The sequence below is a fragment of the Saccopteryx leptura genome, chromosome 3 (assembly GCF_036850995.1).
Source record: "Saccopteryx leptura isolate mSacLep1 chromosome 3, mSacLep1_pri_phased_curated, whole genome shotgun sequence".
NCBI lineage: Eukaryota > Metazoa > Chordata > Mammalia > Chiroptera > Emballonuridae > Saccopteryx > Saccopteryx leptura.
The window spans coordinates 25839798-25859936 of NC_089505.1; the positions used below are offsets into that span (position 1 = coordinate 25839798).

Sequence of the window (20139 nt, forward strand, 5' to 3'; positions counted from 1 at the left end):
AGAGCCTGTGACCTCAGGGTTTTGAACCAGCGACCTCAGTGTTCCAGATTGATACTTTATCCACTGAACCACCACTGGTCAGGCCCATCAGAAGGTATTTTGATGCTAGGAATATGAGGTCTTCCCTGTTCTCTGGAGTCTCATTCTTTTGATAAATGATTATAATAAATAAGTAAATAGTAGGGTGGCTCAAAGAAAGCCTCCGAGATCATGACACTTGAGCTGAGACTTGAATGACGGAATAAGCCAGCCAAGCAAAGATCTAGGCTAGGGGAAAACATGCTGAGTATCTAGCAAGTGCAAATTTCCTGAAACAGGAGCAGTACTAACCTTCTGTAGGAAAAGAGATGTGTTTCGATTCTAGTATTATATATACTGTGGGAATGTGTATGTAAAGACTGTACCTGACACATCAGTGAAGGATGAGATCATGCATTTTCTTTGAATTAATTTCTTAGGTTCCTCTTCAGTTGTCTTGGTACCTTGAGTCACTTCTCCAGAAAACAAGATCTTATAAACCATTATATAATGATTCATTGATGGTCAGAGAATAGTCTTTCTGTGCATCCAGAATTTCATACAGCTGAAATACTCTAGAACCACTGTGTGAACAGAACAGGTTAATATATAATAATACCTGTATATATGATTGTGTTTCATGAAACTCAGCCTCACCTGTTTCCACCCTGCTTGCTAGAGGACCTGAAGGAACATCATGGCAGTTTTTCCCACTTACTATTTTATTGCTATTTTTCTGACATTAGCTATAGAACACCCTCTGGGACAATGTGTAGATAGGTGTTCCAAGTGTTGTTTTAGTTGGTCTGCTTATTTTTAAAACATTATTTTAAGTCCATGCTAGCATTTAAAAATGAGAACATAGCATAGAAAAGTCCAGATTTCCAGTTTTAGAAAAATATGAGGATGGCATTATTTGGCAGATGGTCTATAGCAGCAATTAGCTGGAGCTGAATAGCAGCTGCTCCCTTCACACCTGCTCTCCTTAGTTCACTACATTCCCCCACCTGGCCAGTTCACTGACTTACGGTAGTTACTTGCACCTGTACACGTGTTTTCAGTGGCTGCTCTAGGGCAGGGGATATGTAGCAGTAGCATCAAAGCAAGCAGTCCTCCTACCACTGTTCTCTATTTCACTCTGTGGAAGAAAAGGTGTGCTCTGTAATAAATAGCATTTCTCAGAGTTTGGCCTACACACCGTTGGTCCAAGGTCAGAATTATTTTTTATAATAGTAATAAGAAACCATTAGCCTTCCTCCCCCTGTATTGACATTTGCATGGGGACTGCAACAGCAGTGTGGGTAAAACTACTGGTTCCTTAGCATAAAGCAATGCAGTGTCACCAAACTACTGATACTATATCTTTACTGCCATGCAGTAAAGAAACCAGTTTCACTTAAGAATTCTGTGTGGAGAAAAAAAATTTATCAAATATTAACCCTTGAGCATATGACTTTAATATTTTGTGTGACGAAGTATGCATAAAGCACTTCTGCGTATTGAACTGTGATGATTGTCTTAAGGAAAAATACTTTATTGTTTGAGTTGTGAGCTGTCCTGTCCATTTTTTAAAAAATGGAACACTTTTTCTTGAAGACACAGCTTGCTTAGGTATTGGACAGATAGTTTCTTGAAAATGAAGAGAGTGTGCTTCTCACTTAAAGGAAAACAAGTGTTATTTGTTACGGATGATAAAAGTCAAGCTTTTTGACAAAAGTTAGGATTTTTGGAATACTTTTATTTGCACCCTGGGTCTTGAGTCCCCAGTATTTAATGACTTTTCTGATGCGATCAGTGGTGATATTAACAATGTGATTTGTAAATATTTTACAAGTGAAATGCTTCAACATTTGGAAGATCTGCATACCATATTTTTCGCTCCATAAGATGAACCTGACCATAAGACACACGTAGGGTTTTAAGGAGGAAAATAAGAAAAAAAATATTCTTAATCAAATGGTGTGTTAAAATATTTAATAAAATATACCACAATAATATTTCAACAATGTAAATTCAACATCAGTATTAACAGCCATTAGCACTGTTATTAACAAATGAGAAGAGACTTTAATGTTCAAATACTCTTCTAGTTGTCCGGGAACCCGCAGCAACTAAAAAAATGAACATTCGTTCCATAAGGTGCACAGGCATTTTCCTCTCCACTTTTGGGGAAAAAAAGTGCATCTTACGGAGTGAAAAATACGGTAAGTCAGTGAACCAGTAGTTTACAAATGACCAGTGCAGTGTGCAGTTCACCAGATACCAGTGGCTTTTAATGTAAGAGCATGCAAGAAAGTTCCTGATGCGGCTTCAGATTTCATATTGCATCTAACCAATAAGCAACTATCACTTGTTAAGTTTTATTGTAGTATCAAAAAATATCAGATTATTTAGAAAGGCTATTTAAATAGTCCTGTTTTCCAGAACATGTCTGTGTGAAGTGGGAGTGTCTGCTTACACTTTAAACAGAACAACATATCCCAATAAATCAAAAACAAATATATATGAAGACCTTCTCCTAAGCTTAATTTTCATTAAGGAGATTGGCGATATATAAAATAATACACTCTTTTCACTCATATTTTTTAATTTTGTAAAATAATATTCCACAAAATTTTGTTACATGTAATAGGAGTCTTGTTATTTTTAAAAATTATTTATTTTTTAAAATTACAGTTGCCATGCAATATTGTTAGTTTCAAGTATATAATATAATGATTAGACATTTGTATAACTTACAAAATGATCACCCCAATAAACCTAGTACCCATCCGACACCATACATAACTATTACAATATTATTTACTGTTACCCTGTCCTATGCTATACTTTGCATCCCTGTGACTATTCTATAATTACCAGTTTATACTTCTTTAATCCCTTCACCCTTTTTACATATCCCACCAACCCCTCTCCCGTCTGGCAACCATCAAAAGGTTCTCTGTATCTATGAGTTTGTTTCTGTTTTGTTTGTTCATTTATTTTGTTTTTTAGATTCCACACATAAATGAAATCATATGGCATTTATCTTTGACTTACTTCACTTGGCACAGTACCTCTAAGTCCATCCATGTTGTTGCAGATGGCAAGATTTCATTCTTTCTTTATGGCTTGAATCATATTTCATTGTATATATTCTCCACCCCTTTATCCGTTTATCTGTTGATGGACGCTTAGTTGCTTCCCTATCGTGGCTATTGTAAATAATGCTTCAGTGAACATGGGCCTGCATATGTCTTTTCAAATTTGAGTCTTGGTTTTCTTGGGTGAATACCCAGAAGTGGAATTAGTGGGTCCTTCTTTGTTTCTTGTTCTGTCCTTTGTTTTAAAATCTTATTTTGTCTGGCATAAGTATTTCTACCCCAGCTTGTTGTTGTTCCCATTTTTATGAATTGTCTTTGTCCATCCCTTAGTACTTTCACTCTGTGTGTCTTTCGATCTGAAGTTAGTCTCTTGTAGACAGCAGCACATGTAAGGGTCTTACCCATTCACCTGTTGCATGTCTTTTGATTTGAGCATTTAATCCACTTAAATTTAAAGTAATTGTTGATACATATGTAGTTATTGCCATTTTATTCATATTTTGTCCTATTTTCTTCTTAAAGAAGTTCCTTTAACATTTCTTTAAATACTAGTTTATTGGTGGTGAAATCCTTTATCTTTTTCTTCTCTGGGAAGATTTTTATCTTTCCTTCAATTGTAAATGATAGCTTTGTTCGAGAGAATAATCTTAGTTGTAGGTCTTTGATTTTTGTTACTTTAAATATTTCATGCCAGTCCCTTCTGTTGAGCAATGAGCTGACCATCTAATGCAGGGGTCGGGAACCTATGGCTCACGAGCCAGATGCGGCTCTTTTGATGGCTGCATCTGGCTCACAGACAAATCTTTAATAAAAACTAAATAATAACATTAAAAATATAAAACATTCTCATGTATTACAATCCATTCATTTCTTACCACTCATGTTCATGGTTGGGGTGGCTGGAGCCAATCACAGCTGTCCTCCAGGACAACACCAAATTTTTATTGGATAATGTGTCACGTACACGGGTCATTGTGAGGTCAGGAAGTAAACTTCCCTCCTTTTAATCAAATAGTCAGCTAGCTAATTGCAGAAACCCTTTTGATGAAGAAGATGGCTAAAAGAAAAAAAGATGAGGAGTATCGTACTTTTCAGTAGGAATGGACAGAGGAATTTGCCTTTGTGGAGAGAGCAGGTTCTGCAGTCTGTTTAATATGCAATGATAAAATTGCATCGATGAAACGGTTAAATATAAAGCGGCACTTCAACATACGCCATACTACATTTGCATCGAAATATCCAGCAAGGGACAGCAGGAAGAAAGCATGTCAAGAGCTACTGTGCAGAGTGCAAGCTAGTCAGCAGCAACTCCGTGTTTGGACCCAACAAGGTGACTGGAATTCAGCTAGCTTTGCTGGTGCTTTAGCAATTGTGAGAAACGGAAAGCCATTCACTGATGGAGAGTATGCCAAAACATTCATGCTTGATGTTGCCAATGAACTTTTTGATGACTTTTCAGATAAAGGCAAGATAATCAAATGGAAAAAAGACATGCCTCTGTCGGCAAGAACTGTTCACGATCGTACCATCATGATGGCAGATCCAATTGAGGCAACACAAGTGAAGGACATGAATGCAGCACCATTCTTTTCTCTCCCTTTGGATGAGTCAACAGATGTAAGCCATTTATCCCAGTTCAGTGTGATTTCAAGGTTTGCTGTTGGTGACACACTATGTGAGAAAAGTCTTGCTGTTTTGCCTATGAAAGAGACAACAAGAGGGGAGGATTTATTCAAGTCTTTCACTGAGTTCGCTAAAGAAAAAAATCTCCCTATGGATGAGCTTATTTCAGTGCATACTGATGGTGCTCTGTGCATGGTGGGGAAAAACAGAGGATTCGTAGCGCTTCATGAACATGAAAAGAGACACATCCTAAGTTTTCACTGCATCCTACATCAGGAGGTGCTTTGTGCTCAGATGTGTGGTGAGCAGCTTGGTGAGGTGATGTCACTGGTCATTCAGGTGGTCAACTTTATTGTTGCCCGAGCTTTAAATGATCGCCAGTTTAAAACACTGCTGAATGAAGTTGGGAATAATTATCATGGTCTGCTTCTGCACAGCAATGTGCATTGGTTGTCAAGAGGGAAGGTGCTCAGCCGTTTCATGGCTTGTCTGAGCGAAATCCGGACTTTTTTTTTTTTTTTTTTTTTTTTTTTCATTTTTTTCTGAAGCTGGAAACAGGGAGAGACAGTCAGACAGACTCCCGCATGCGCCCGACCGGGATCCACCCGGCATGCCCACCATGGGGCAACGCTCTGCCCACCAGGGGGCGATGCTCTGCCCATCCTGGGCATCGCCATATTGCGACCAGAGCCACTCTAGCGCCTGAGGAAGAGGCCACAGAGCCATCCCCAGCGCCCGGGCCATCTTTGCTCCAATGGAGCCTTGGCTGCGGGAGGGGAAGAGAGAGACGGAGAGGAAAGCACGGCGGAGGGGTGGAGAAGCAAATGGGCGCTTCTCCTGTGTGCCCTGGCCGGGATTCTAACCCAGGTCCTCCGCACGCTAGGCCGACGCTCTACCGCTGAGCCAACCGGCCAGGGCCGGACTTTTCTTTAAATGAAAAACGTCGAGCATCCTGAGTTAGCTAACACTGAGTGGCTTCTGAAGTTCTGCTATCTTGTGGACATGACTAAACATCTGAACCAGCCCAATGTGAAAATGCAAGGTGTTGGAAATACAGTCTTATCCCTTCAACAAGCAATGTTTGTGTTTGAAAACAAGCTGGAACTCTTCATCGCCGATATTGAAACAGGTCGTGTACTACACTGAAAAACTGGGAGAGTTTAAAGATGCATGTACAGCAAGTGACCCTGCTCAACATCTTGATCTCCAGCAGCTAGCGGGCTTCACATCTAATCTCCTGCAGTCATTCAAAGTGCGCTTTGGAGAATTTCGTGAGTGCACTTGTCTTTTTAAGTTCATCACCCATCCACACGAGTGTGAAGTGGACAGCGCCGACCTGAGTTACATGCCGGTGTCTCTGTCAGAGATTTTGAGCTACAAGCTGCTGACCTGAAGGCCTCAGACATGTGGGTGAATAAGTTCAAGTCACTGAATGAAGATTTGGAAAGACTTGCATGACAGCAAGCAGAGTTGGCGAGCAAACACAAGTGGGGAGAAATGAAAAAACTTCAACCCGCAGACTAGCTGATTGTCAAAACTTGGAACGCGCTTCCCGTCACATACTACACACTGCAGCGTGTGAGTATTGCTGTACTGACAATGTTTGGCTCTACGTATGCATGTGAGTAGTCTTTCTCACATCTAAAGAACGTTAAGACCAACCTATGGTCACGTTTAACAGATGGAAGTCACAACGCCTGCATGAAGCTTAACCTCACCACGTATCAACCAGACTACAAAGCCATCAGCAAAACCATGCAGCACCAGAAGTCGCATTAATGGTAAGAAGTACTTTATTCATCATTAGTTAGCAACAGCATAATATTATTAAAAAGAATTCAGAGACTTATTGTACTTTAAAAGTGTTGGTCTTACATAGAACACACACATTTACTTGTATTTAGTGTTAAACATATTGTATGGCTCTCATGGAATTACATTTTAAAATATGTGGCGTTCATGGCTCTCTCAGCCAAAAAGGTTCCCGACCCCTGGGAACTTCCTAGTAGGAAAACTGCTTTTCTCCTGCTGTTTTTAAGATTCTTCGTCTTTAATCTTTGGCATTTTAATTGTGTCTTCGTGTGGGCCTCTTTGGGTTCGTTTTCTTTGGGACCCTGTGCTTCCTTGGTTTGTAGGTCTGTGTCCTCCTTTGCCAGGTTAAAGAAGTGTTGTCATTAATCCTTCAAATAGGTTTTCAGTTCCTTGCTCTCTTGTAAAGCCAGTAGCTACGGCCACCATCACAGCTGCCTGGCCCATGCCAGTTCACATTAGATTCGGACAGACGGTAATGAAACAATGGAGCCAAGAACTGTTGGGCCATTACCTTTAATCCTAGCTTGCACCCGGCGGGCAAGTAAAAACACACACTGGGCTCCAAAACCCACTCATTCAGTGCTCACAAAGCTACTGACTTATCCGAGTTTCCTACAATCAAAATTTCTAGCTCACTAGCCACTAGCCTCATTCACCTCTGTTCCCCATCTCCTTTCTGCACAAACTCTTCACAAACTGGCTTCTCCTGGCCTCCTCCACGTAGCCTTTCTCTGCTCTCTCCTCTAATACTAATCTCAGGAATCAGAGAGCAAGCTCCTGGTCTGCCCCACTTTATAGTGTAGAAATCAAAACCTTTAATCCAATATACAAACAAGGAAGTCTCTGATACAGAGTCACTTATCTGAGGTATAATGGGATTCCTCATGAGAGTGCACCACCCCACATCATGCAATCAGTCAAGGGTGTGGGGAAAAGCTTAGTCTTAAAACTAAGTCTTAGGCTATAACCACCCTGCCTGCTTAAAGCCTGTCCCTCAACCCCAGTGCAAACTATAAGTGAGCAAACATATATATCATATTTACAATCTTATTTGACCAACATCTCTTCTCCTTCTGCTACCCCTTGATGCTAATGTTAGTATGCTTGATGTCCCAGAAGCCTCTTAAACTGTCCTCATTTTTTTGGATTCTTTTTTTTTCTTTTTGCTGTTCTGATTGGGTGTTTTCTGCTACCTTATCTTCCAAATCACTATTTTAATTCTCTGCTTCTAATATGTTAATTTTATCTACTGTATTCTTCATTGAGTTTATTGTATTCTTCATTTCTTTTTTTTTAAAATTCATTTTAGAGAGGAGGGAGGGAGAGAGAGAGAGGGAGAGAAAGAGAGAGAGAGGGAGAGAGAGAGGGATAAAGGGGGGAGGAGCAGGAAGCATCAACTCCCATATATGCCTTGACCAGACAAGTGCAGGGTTTTGAACCGAGGACCTCAGTGTTCCCAGGTCGACGCTTTATCCACTGCGCCACCACAGGTCAGGCGTATTTTTCATTTCTTACTGATTCTTTTATGCTTTTTTATTTTTATGTTTCCTATCTCTTTAAAAGTTTTCAATGAGATCATTGAGCATCCTTATAAGCAGTGTTCTGAACTCTGCACCTAGTAGATGCTTGTCTTCATTTTGTTTAGTTACTTTTCTGGACTTTTGTTCTATTTTTTCATTTGAACACATTTCTTTTTTCTCCACATTTTGGCCGGCTCCCTGTGTTTGTTTCTGTGTATTAAGTAGAGCTGCTATGTCTTATGTGGTGTCCTGTGAGGCCTAGTGATGCAGTGTCCCTGATCACCTGAGCCGGGTTGTATGTGTCCTTTTGTTGCAGTTGGGCCTTGATTGCTGTTGGCATGTCAGTGATAGGGATTGGCTTTCAGGGTCATTGGTTGTAAGGCTGGTTCTCATGACCATGGAGGATCTGTTGTGCAGGAGCTAACCCTCCAGAGCAGGATGTGCTCCAGGCAGCTCCAGTGCCGCTGAGTCTAGCGTTTGAGTGTATTGTTTGTGGAGGTTGGTTGGTGCTCTGGTGTGGTCTGAAGCTGGCCACTGGGTGTGTTAGTTCTGGGGCCCCTTGGGAGGTGCCTACGAGGTCAACTACTGCCTGTGCCCTTGAGCTACAGAGTGGTCTGCAGTTGATTGCCACTGTGCTAGGCTCGGAGGTGCCTGAGAGAGAGGCTAAGCTGCGAACTAGGTCAGCTATCACTATTACTGGGCTTGGGGCTGCTTAGCAAGAGTTATGGGGCATGCTGAGGCCAGATGCCTGCTTTTTGGGGTTTGTGAACCTTTGAAATATTGTAGGAAAGTCCACAGCGTGAGCCACAACAGGCCATTTGTATGGAAAAGCCACTGGAGGTAGCTTGGGTGGGCCCACCAACAGTGTTAGCCTTGTTGATGGAGATTTGGTATGGGGCCTGCAGGCTGGGTGGGGGATGAACTCAACTAAGGAGCAGTGGCTTCTGCTAGTACAGTATTACCCATGTATAAGACACTCCCATGTATGAGACGCACCTTAATTTGGGCGGCCCGAAACTTGAAAAAAATATATATTACATAAAGTTATTGAACTCAAGTTTTATTCATCATAAAATTCATGCAACTCCTCATCACTGTCAAAATTCCCATCCATTAGCTTGTCCTCATCTGTGTCTGATGACGAATCACTGTCTTCAACAATGAGTGCAAAAACAAGCGTGAAAAAGTGGGAAATACAAGTAAAAATATCTATAACCACTGTATATGGCGCACCCAGTTTTTAGACCCCAAATTTTTCAGAAAAGGTTGCGTCTTATACATGGGGAAATACAGTACTTTGAGAGAAAGCTGCCCTTCCATCTCTCACTTTGAAGCCAGACAATTGAGCCCTCCACCCCCAACCCTCGTATGTCCCTGGAGCCTTTTTAACTGGTGTCCCAGCATTGGAGCTCAGAGCAAGTGAGTTAGCAAGTAAGTCCACGCATGGGCCCTTTTATAAAAGGATCACAGGATCACTTTGGACTCCAGTAGCCCGTCATTTCACTCAGCTACAATCTTTTACGATTTTCACAGTCAGAAGTTTTGGGGATTTCTCTTCCTGGCACTGGAATTCTGGGCTGGGGAGCCTGGCTTTTGTTGGCACCTCTCTCTCCCTAGAGGGGACCATCACAAATAAGATCTCTCTTGATTCTTAACTGCCACTCATGGGTGTGCAACCAGCCGGTTCTGTGTGTCTGCCCCTCCTACCAGTCTGGACTTGGCTTGTTCTGTAATCTGTATAGGACTTCTGTTCAGCTAGACTTCAAGTATTTCTCAGTGGATTGTTCTGTAGTTTAGTTCTAATTTTGATGTGGTCATGGGAAGAGACAAGTATAGTGTTACCTACTCTACTGTTTTGACCAGAAGCCAGGAATATTCTTGTTATTTTGTTTTGTTTTCTCTTTTATTTATTTTAGAGAGAGAGGATTGGGGTAGGGGGGAGAAACATTGATCTATTCCTATATGTACCCTGACCGGAGGATCGAACTGGCAACATCTGCACTTCAGGACAGTGCTCTAACCTACCGAGCTATTTGGCCAGGGCTTTTTTTTGTTTTTAAATGAATTTATTTTTAACATTTAAAAAATTTTCCCGGTTTAAATTCTAATATGGTTAATATCAATAAATATAACCAATGAAAACAAAAGCTTTGTGGGAGTCCTCAATTTTTTTTTTTTTTTTGGAAAAGAAGTAAATCTGTTTTTATTTACAGATAACATAACCATCTGTGTCTACAATTTTGAAAAACAAAACAGAGTTGGAGCTTGCATATCACCTGATTTCAAGATGGTATAGTATTTGTGAAAGGATGGACTAAGACATCAATGAAACCAAATGAGCAATCCTAAAATAAACCCGCACATACACCTCAATTTTTTTAAGCATGTATAAGGGATCCTAAGAGTTTGAGAATTGCTACTCTGGAGTCTACAACATTGATTGCCAAAATGTGTTATATAAGAGCATATGATCTGTGGGCCACTACTTCTGAAATATTTTAATAGACACTAGAGCAAAAAATGGTTCATTTATAGATAGTATTTTTTTAGTGCTTCTTGTAGGCCCGTGATAGCGAACCTTTTTATAAAAACCGCCCACTTTTGCAGTGCTGGTCAACCTGGTCCCTCCTGCCCACTAGTGGGTGTTTCAGCTTTTATGGTGGGCCAATCGTGGCACCGTTTGGCTGCTCCACTGGCCCACTGTGAAAGCTGGAACGCCCATTAGTGGACAGGAGGGACCAAGTTGACCAGCACTGCAAAAGTGGGCGGTTTTTATAAAAAGGTTTGCCATCACGGTTCTAGGCTAACTGCATTGTGAAGTCTCCAAGGAAGTAATAGTATATCTCAACTAATTTGACTACAGAGCTTCTAACTTGACTGATATCTTTTGGAATACATTTTGGAACTACTGCTCTATGGGCATGTCAGTATTAAGTGTTCTGTTGATGCCTTGGAGGCAGCTGGGAAGAGAGTGGCTTTGGATTCCGACTAACCTGGCTTTTTGAATCATGGCTTTGCCATTCATTAGCCTCAGTTTCCTTTCCCGCAAACAGGATAATGGTAGCAAACAGAGGATTGTTTGAGCATTAAGTGGGATAACAAGTAAGTTGTCTTCCTAATAATAGGTACTCAGTATAATTGTTTCCTACTTTCTTCTAATTTCTGTCCATTACAAGTATTCCCATGCTAATCACACTAATGAGTCATGGAGAAATGTAGAAACTAGTCTAACAAGTTAATGGAACAATAAAAGTTACACTGACTGGCTAGCCAGTGTTGTGCATATAGGTAGACTAAACTACCCCAGCTTTTAAGCCATCAAAAAAAAATACACTTTTGTAGTTATTTGGGGGGAGATGATGGGGCAGCAGAGAGTAAAAGGGGCCAAACATACAGTGACAGAAGATGGTTTGACTTTGGGTGGTGGGCACACAATGTAATATACAGATTATGTACCATAGAGATGTGCATCTGACACCGATATTCTATTAACCAGTGTCACTCCCATTAAATTTAATAATAAAAAAAATACAGTCAGCATGTCCACTGACCCAGTCCCTCTTAAACTGAAGAATGGCAATAAAAATTAACTTAGTGGAGTCACCCGATTTTTAACCCGATTAGGACCATGAAGGGGAAATCTATTATATTTTATTATATTAAACTTACAAAATTTCCTTTTGGAGAATATTGACAGTTTGCTGTGGTCATTCCCAGTATTATGTGTAGTTTCAGTATATCCTTCATTTGCTTTTCTGAGTTTTTATAATTGTAATTTAGCTCATGTATTCAATCCTAAATACATAATTTGGCATCTACTTCACTTTGGTCTTTTCTTATTTCAAGTGAAACATAACTTCCATACACCTTTATTGCTGTTAGTATTCCCTGCACCCTCACATTCTGAGCATAAGATAAAGAGCTTTCCTTATGCATTTAAATTACTCTTTTATTGTCACTGTGTACTAGACCCTCTGAACTATAAAAGAGCATGCCTTAGGATTATTGAAAATATTCGCCCAGAGGAAGCTGACATTATCCTGGGGAAAGGACAATGTATAGCATGTTGGTAGGAGACTAAAGGCATAAATTTGAATTAGAGCTCAGCACTCTTTTGGATACTCTAACTTTAGTTACTTGCCAGTCTGATTCTCTTCCTCCCTGTGTAAAATAATAGTACCAATTCTGTGCCATTAGTTTTAAGGATTAGATGGGAACATATCGAGTATTTATTACAGTACTGTGCTTAGCATTGTTAAGCACAAATGTTCACCCTCCTGCCACCACGACCACTACCACCTTCACCATCTTCACCATATCTGTATACCCGTAAAAAATGATACTCGTGTACTTTGCTTACTGGAAAAGTCTTCGAGTTATTGTTAAAAACCTTTATATGTACATTTTAAAAGATTGATTCTGTTTCTAAGCCATAGCATACAAGGCAGAAGAGCAACAACAGGAAAGACTGCTGATAGAGCAAGGAATGAGAGCTTGGAAAAAGTCACACAAATCATTAGAAGGAAAAGAACAAAACAAAAACTGTTAAATAGCATTATTTTATAAGGTGAAAGAAAAAACATTCTACTTTTTCTGAAAGGCCATTATTGCATAATTGGAGTATAGTACAGTATACTTATTTGTTTAGTAAATGTACATTGTTAAAAATATGTGAGTCTATGCCTAGTATACCTTTTAATAGTTTATGCTTTTGATTTTCATAAAAAAATATTACCTACACATGGTTAAAAAAATCAAAGGGATTATGAAATAGGCTTATATAAAAAGGAAGTTTCCTGTCCTCCTTGCCCTTTCCTGTACTTAGTGTTTCTTAAAGAACTACTTTGAACTTATTCAACTATATCTTTGATGATTACTTCTGTACTTTTAAAAAAAAAAAACCCACCTTATCTTGGCTTATCAATTTTAGACATTATTCTGCTGTAGTAAATAAGTATTTCATTAAGTTACTTCTCATTTCCTCTTCTTGCAAAATTTTATTTTTTAGTTCTTACTGTTGACATTTTATTTGCTTATTTCTTGTCCTTTTAACTTCAGCTGAGACTATGAGCCCATTCCTTTAAAAAAAAAAAGTCTTTATCAGTTTAACATTCACTGCAAAATGGAGCTGAGAGGACAGAGGTTTCCATGTACTCCTGCCTCCATACGTGCATGGCCTCCACCAGAGTGGTGCATTTGCTAAAACTGATGGTACATTGACACACTGTAAAGCCAGTAGCCAGGGCTGCCATCACAGCAGCCGGGCCCATGCAGGTTCGTATTGGATTCGGACAGTCGGTAAAGAAACAAAGAAGCCAAAAACTGGTGGGCCATTATCCTAGCTTGCACCCAGCGGGCAAGTAAAAACACACACTGGGCTCCAAAACCCACTCACATTCAGTGCTCACAAAGCTACTGACTTATCCGGGTTTCCTAGAATCAAAGGTTCCTAGCTCACCAGACTTATTCACCTATGTTCCCCATCTCCTCCCTTCTCCCTGCACAAACTCTGCACAAACTGGCCTCTCACTCAACACTCCGCCATCTTGGCTGCTTCTCCTGGCCTCCTCCACGTGGCTTTTCTCTGCTCTCCTCTCTGCTCTCTCCTCTAATGTGTCAACCTCAGGAACCAAGAGAGCAAGCTCCCTTTCTGCCCCTTTATAGTGTAGAAATCCAAACCTTTAATCCAATATATAAAATAGGGAAGTCTAATACAAAGTCACTTATCTGGGGCATGATGGGAATGTACCACCCCACATCAAAAAGGGTGGGAAAGGCTTAATCCCAAAACCAAGCCGCAGGCTCCAAGGATCCTGCCTGCCCACAGCCTGTCCCCAACACACATTAATATCACCTGGGCGACAGCTTCCATGTGGGCAGCGCCATCTTTAACAAAATGAGCATAATATATTTTATCTGCCCAACACATACCATAATCATCCAAAGTCCATAGTTCATTAGGGCTCACTTGTATATCCTGGGATTTGGACAAATGTTTAGTGACACATTTCCATCATTGAGGTATTAGAGTATTTTCACTGCTCTAAAGATCCTCTGTGCTCATTATTCATTGCCTCTCCCACTGTTTTTTGTTTGTTTGTTTTTGCTGTCTCCATAGTGTTGTCTTCTCTAGAATGTCATATAGTTGGAATCTTACAATAGGTAGCTTTTCCAGATTGGATTCTTTCACTTAGTAATATGCATTTTAGGTTCCTCATTGTCCTTTCATGACTTGATAGCTCATTTCTTGTCAGTCCTGAATAACATTCCATTGCGTGACTGTACCAGTTTATCCATTCACACCTGTTGAAAAGCATCTTGCTTTCTACCAAGTTTTGGTAATTATGAATAAAACTGTTACAAAACAGTTTTTGTGTGAACATAGGTTTTCAACTCCTTCAGGGACGTGATTGCTAGTCTATGGTATGTTAAGAGTATGTTTAGTTTTGTAAGAAATCACCAAACTGTACCATTTTATGTTCGCATCAGCAATGAAGGAGAGTTTTTGTTGCTCTGTACCCTCCACAGCAGTTGGTGTTGCCAGTATTATGGATTTTGTCCCTTTTGATAAGTTTATAGTGGTATCTTGTTTTAATTTGCATTTCCTTGATGACTTAATTATGTGGGGCATCTTTTCATGTTCTTATTCTCCATCTGTGTATCTTTGGTGAGGTAGATGTATATGTTAAGGTCTTTGGCCCATATTTTAATCAAGTTGTTAGCTTTCATATTGTGGAGTTTTAAGTTTTTTGTTGCTTTGGTTAACAGTCCTTTATCGTATAAGTCTTTCACAAATATTTTCTTTCACTCTGTGACTTGTCTTCTCATTCTCTTGACCTTGTTTTTCATAGTGCAGCGTCTAGATTACCAATTATTTCTTTCATGGATGATTGCTTTGGTGTGTAGCTGAAGGGTCATTGCTAGACCCCAGACCATCTAGGTTTTCTCCTGTGTTATCTTCTGAGAGTTTTATAGTTTTGCATTTTATATTGTCAACATAAGAAACATCCAGACCTATAGAGAATTTTTATGAGTTTGAGCCAAACTGATGACAGTTGCTAGGAAGCAAAAGCTCAATGGATTAAGAAAATGCTCCAGAAAATGGCAATTTCACCACTTATTTTATACATTAGAATCAAAAGAGAAGACATAAGGGGGTTACATAAAATTGATCGATGGTAGATTAGGGAGGCAGGTCAAAGCCACGCAGGGAAATCTGGGGAAATTTCTGGGACTGGATGAAAACTAGAACGGTTACATACTTTTACATTGGTGGGTGTAGGACAGGTAACAGTGAACATTTACTGCAAGTAGAGATAGTCTGCTGGAGAACAAGAGCTGTTCCGGTGGGAGATTGTGCCCTGAGGGGTCTGGGGAAAGGGGATTACTCTAACATTCCAACGGTGTGTAATCATAGATGCAAAAAGACAATAGACAGCCTCTGTTAGGTAAAGATTAACCTTTGTCAAGCTTTTAGGCCTAGGACGTGATCCCCACCATGACTTGCTTTTAGTTAGAAAACTTTAATTTCAGACCATTCTGTGTTGTTACATTAGGCCTTTGAGTTTGTAAGGCCTGCCATGCAGGCCTCCCATTAGCGTTGTCAGGTTTAGTATGTGGCCCCTTTTTCATCCACAATATTTAGGTCTGTGATCTCGTATGGCCAGTATCCATGGCCACCATCACAGCAGCCTGGCCCATGCAGGTTCGCCTTTGATTCGGATAGATGGTAATGAAACAATGGAGCCAAGAACTGGTGGGTCATTAGCTTTAATCCTAGCTTGCACCCAGCGGGCAAGTAAAAACACACGCTGAGCTCCAAAACCCACTCATTCAGCGCTCACAAAGCTACTGACTTATCCGAGTTTACTAGAATCAAAGGTTTCTACCTCACTAGCCTTATTCACCCCTGTTCCCATCTCCTTCTCTCTGCACAAACTGGCTTCTCCTTCAACACTCCCCCATCTTGGCTGTTTTTCCTGGCTTCCTCTACGTGGCCTTTCTCTGTTCTCTCTAATACCAATCTCAGGAACTGAGAGAGCAAGCTCCCGGTCTGCCCTACTTTATAGTGCAGAAATCAAAACCTTTAACCCAGGGGTCCCCAAACTTTTCACACAGGGGCCAGTTCACTATCCCTCAGACAGGACTATAAAAAAACTATGAACAAATCCCTATGCACACTGCACATATCTTATTTTATTTATTTATTTATTTATTTATTTATTTATTTATTTATTTTGTATTTTTCTGAAGCTGGAAACGGGGAGAGACAGTCAGACAGACTCCCGCATGCGCCCGACCGGGATCCACCCGGCACGCCCACCAGGGGCGCCGCTCTGCCTACCAGGGGGCGATGCTCTGCCCCTCCGGGGCGTCGCTCTACCGCGACCAGAGCCACTCTAGCGCCTGAGGCAGAGGCCACAGAGCCATCCCCAGTGCCCAGGCCATCTTTGCTCCAATGGAGCCTTGGCTGCGGGAGGGGAAGAGAGAGACAGAGAGGAAAGCGCAGTGGAGGGGTGGAGAAGCAAATGGGCGCTTCTCCTATGTGCCCTGGCCGGGAATCAAACCCAGGTCCCCCGCACACCAGGCCAACGCTCTACCACTGAGCCAACCGGCCAGGGCCACATATCTTATTTTAAAGTAAAAAACAAAATGGGAACAAATAAAATATTTAAAATAAAGAACAAGTAAATTTAAATCAACAAACTGACCAGTATTTCAATGGGAACTATGGGCCTGCTTTTGGCTAATGAGATGGTCAATGTGCTCCTCTCACTGACCACCAATGAAAGAGGTGCCCCTTCCGGAAGTGCAGCAGGGGCCAGATAAATGGCCTCAGGGGCCGCAGTTTGGGGACCCCTGCTTTAATCCAATGTACAAAATAGGGAAGTCTCTTATACAAAGTCACTTATCTGAGGCATGATGGGATTGCACCACCCCACATCAAAAAGAGTGGGAAAAGCTTAGTCCTAAAACCAAGCCCCAGGCTACAAGGATCCTGCCTGCCCACAGCCCACCCCCCAACACATGTTAATATCACATGGGCAGCGCCATCTTTAACAAAGTGAGTATAATATATTTTATTTGCCCAACAGATCTGTTTTGAGTTAATTTTTGTAAAGGGCCTTCATGTACTTTTTTAGTATTTATCTTGCTTGATGTTATCTTAGTTTCCTGGATCTGTGGTTCAGTATGTGGCATTAATTTAGGGATATTTTCAGCCATTGTTGTTTCAGAAATTTCTTCTGTTCTCTTTTTTGTCTCCTTTTTACATGTATGTTATACCTTTTGTAGTTGTCTAACAGTTGTTGAATACTAGGAGGGGTTTTTTTAGTGTTTTTTAATCTCTGCTTTTCAGTTTTAGAGGTTTTTATTGAAATATCGTCAAGCTCAGAAATCCTTTCCTCAGCCATCTCCAGTCCACTAATAAGCCCACCAAAAGTATTCTTCATTTCCTTTAAAGTATTCTTAATATCTAGCATTATATTGGTTCTTCTTAAAATTTTCATCTCTCTGCTTACATTGCCCACCTATTCGTGCATGTTGTCTACATTACCTATTGTAGCCATTCAGTATTAATCATAGTTGTTTATAATTCCTGGTCTGATAATTCCAATATTCTTGCCAAATCTGAGACTAGTTCTGTTCTGATACTTGCTCTGTCTCTTCAAAGTGTGTTTTTTGCTTTTTAGGATGTCTTGTAATTGTTTTCATGGTTGCACACATGGTGTATTGAGTTAATGAAATACTGTAGATAGGCGTTAGTACTGTGGTGGTAAGGTGGGGCGCAGGGTATGCATTCTGTAGTCTGGTTATGTCTCAGTCTTTTGGTGAACCTGTTCCTTTGGGCTACGAACTGCACAATTGCTTCTCAGGCTCATCTCTCCCCTTCAAGTGGGACAGGATGGGTAAAATAGGCTGGTGTTGGGTATTTCCCTTTTTCCAGGTCAGTTCACCTCGGATAAAACCTGGGCAGCTTAGGTTGTGATCAAATTGTTTTCCCTGAAGGCAGGCTTTGTTAATAAGAACAGAATGCTCTGGTGGATTGCAAAATGGTTCCTGTTTCACTTGCTCGGCCAGAAGCACAAGGGTTCACTGTAAGAGCCTGATGGAGCTCCTGGAAGAAGACTCACAGTATTGTGGGGACCCCCTGTGACTAGGTCCCCTTGTAGTTGTTCTCTCTCTGACTTGTATACTCTGAGGCTATAGCAGCTTTTTCGTTATAGTTCTGTCTTCCCCCTCCTGGCGCTGGTTTTGAGGAGGTTAATACTGTTAACCTAAAAATAAAAGGCCGAAGTGAAAAGCAACAAGTACTTATTTAAAATCCAAAAGAATAGCTATCAGGGGAGCATTGATTCATGCAGAAACTCAAATAGGGTTCTGCTTGAGATGTGAAGGCAAGGAGTATTTATGAGAAAGGGGAGGGGAATAATTACTTGAACAGAAGGAAAGAATTTCTATAGGTGTAGATAAGCCTAGCCTAGGGATGCTATCTAAAGAGTGTCTTAATTATCAGTCTAGTAGTCATAACAAATAGTTGTTTGGAATACAATGCTGCATTAGGCCCAGACCAAAGGTTATTTTGCCCAGTTTTAACATTCCAAAGTAATGTTTGAGGAGTAAGATGTGGGGACTAAAAGAATATCAAATGCTTTTCTTGCTACCTTCCCACAAATTAACAGGAGAAAATCAAAGGATGGAGTGTCAGCTTCTAAGCTTATGTGCTAGACTAGAAACCAGAAGTCCATGTCTTTTTATCTTGATGCTTCTCTCAACTTGTTAGCTGTACTTCAACATAATATTGATAGCATTTGCATCTTCTTTGTTGGGCAGATAAAATGTATTATGCTCACTTTGTTAAAGAGGCCATCGCCCAGGTGATATTAATGTGTGTTGGAGATCGTTGTAACCTGGGGCTTGGTTTTGGGATTAAGCCTTTCCCACCCTTTTTGCTGTAGGGCGGTACAATCCTATCATGCCTCAGAGAAGTGACTTTGTATTAGAGACTTCCCTATTATGTATATTGGATTAAGGGTTTGGATTTCTACACTATAAAAGGGAGGTAGAACGGGACTCAGCTCTTGGTTCCTGAGGTTAGCATGAGAGAGCAGAGAGAATAGAGCCAGCAGCGGGAGGAGGCCACGTGGAGGAGGCCAGGAAAAGCAGCCAAGATGGCGGAGTGCTGAGTGAGATGCCAGTCTGTGTAGAGTTTGTATCTGGGATAAGGAAGGAGATGGGGAACTGAGGAGAATAAGGTTGGTGAGCTAGAAACCTTTGATTCTAGGAAACTCGGATAAGTCAGTGGCTTTGTGAGCACTGAGTGTGACTGGGTTTTGGAGCCCAGTGTGTATTTTTACTTGCCCGCCGGGTGCAAGCTAGATTAAAGGCTATGGTCCACCAGTTTTTGGCTCCATGGTTTCTTTACCGACTGTCCGAATCCAATGCGAACCTGCATGTGAATGGCCACGATGGCGGCTCCTGGCCTTACATTCTTCTATAGCCATAATTCCTAATTATTTCATGTTTTGACTTTAGATTGAATTTCAGAGTAGAAAATTAAAAAATACTTACATTATGACTATAAATATTTTTACTGCATATCTAGATATTGTAGTGTGATTATATTCTTTTACAGCTATTCCCCCTTGTTGGGCAGATAAAATATATTTATATTATGCTCACTTTGTTAAAGATGGCGCTACCCATGTGGAAGTCTGTCGCCCAGGTGATGGTATTGGTTGCCCTTCTTGTTTGGGATGGGCGTGATTATATTAATGTATGTTGGGGCGGGCTTTGGGCAGGTAGGATCCTTGTAGCCTGGGGCTTGGTTTTGGGACTAAGCCTTTCCCACCCTTTTTGATGTGGGATGGTGCACTCTCATGAGGAATCCCATTATGCCTCAGATATGTGACTTTGTATCAGAGACTTCCTTATTTGTATATTGGATTAAAGGTTTGGATTTCTACACTATAAAGTGAGGCAGACTGGGAGCTTGCTCTCTTGGTTCCTGAGATTAGCATTAGAGAGGAGAGCAGAGAAAGGCCATGTGGAGGAGGCCAGGAGAAGCAGCCAAGATGGTGGAG

At 40.9% G+C, this 20139-nt stretch overlaps 1 protein-coding gene across 5 annotated transcripts in view; it reads left to right on the forward strand.

Annotated features, from left to right (window-relative positions):
* The window catches only part of REPS1 (RALBP1 associated Eps domain containing 1), a 99992-nt gene that overhangs the window by 25321 nt on the left and 54532 nt on the right, over positions 1-20139 (forward strand). The window contains exon 2 of one of the 5 annotated variants that reach the window (XM_066373123.1): positions 10270-10346. The exons of the other annotated variants lie outside the window; for them this stretch is intronic. Coding sequence (XP_066229220.1) covers positions 10344-10346 — 3 coding nt within the window. The 5' untranslated portion in view covers positions 10270-10343. The remainder of the gene's footprint in view (positions 1-10269; positions 10347-20139) is intronic. 5 annotated transcript variants of the gene reach the window in all.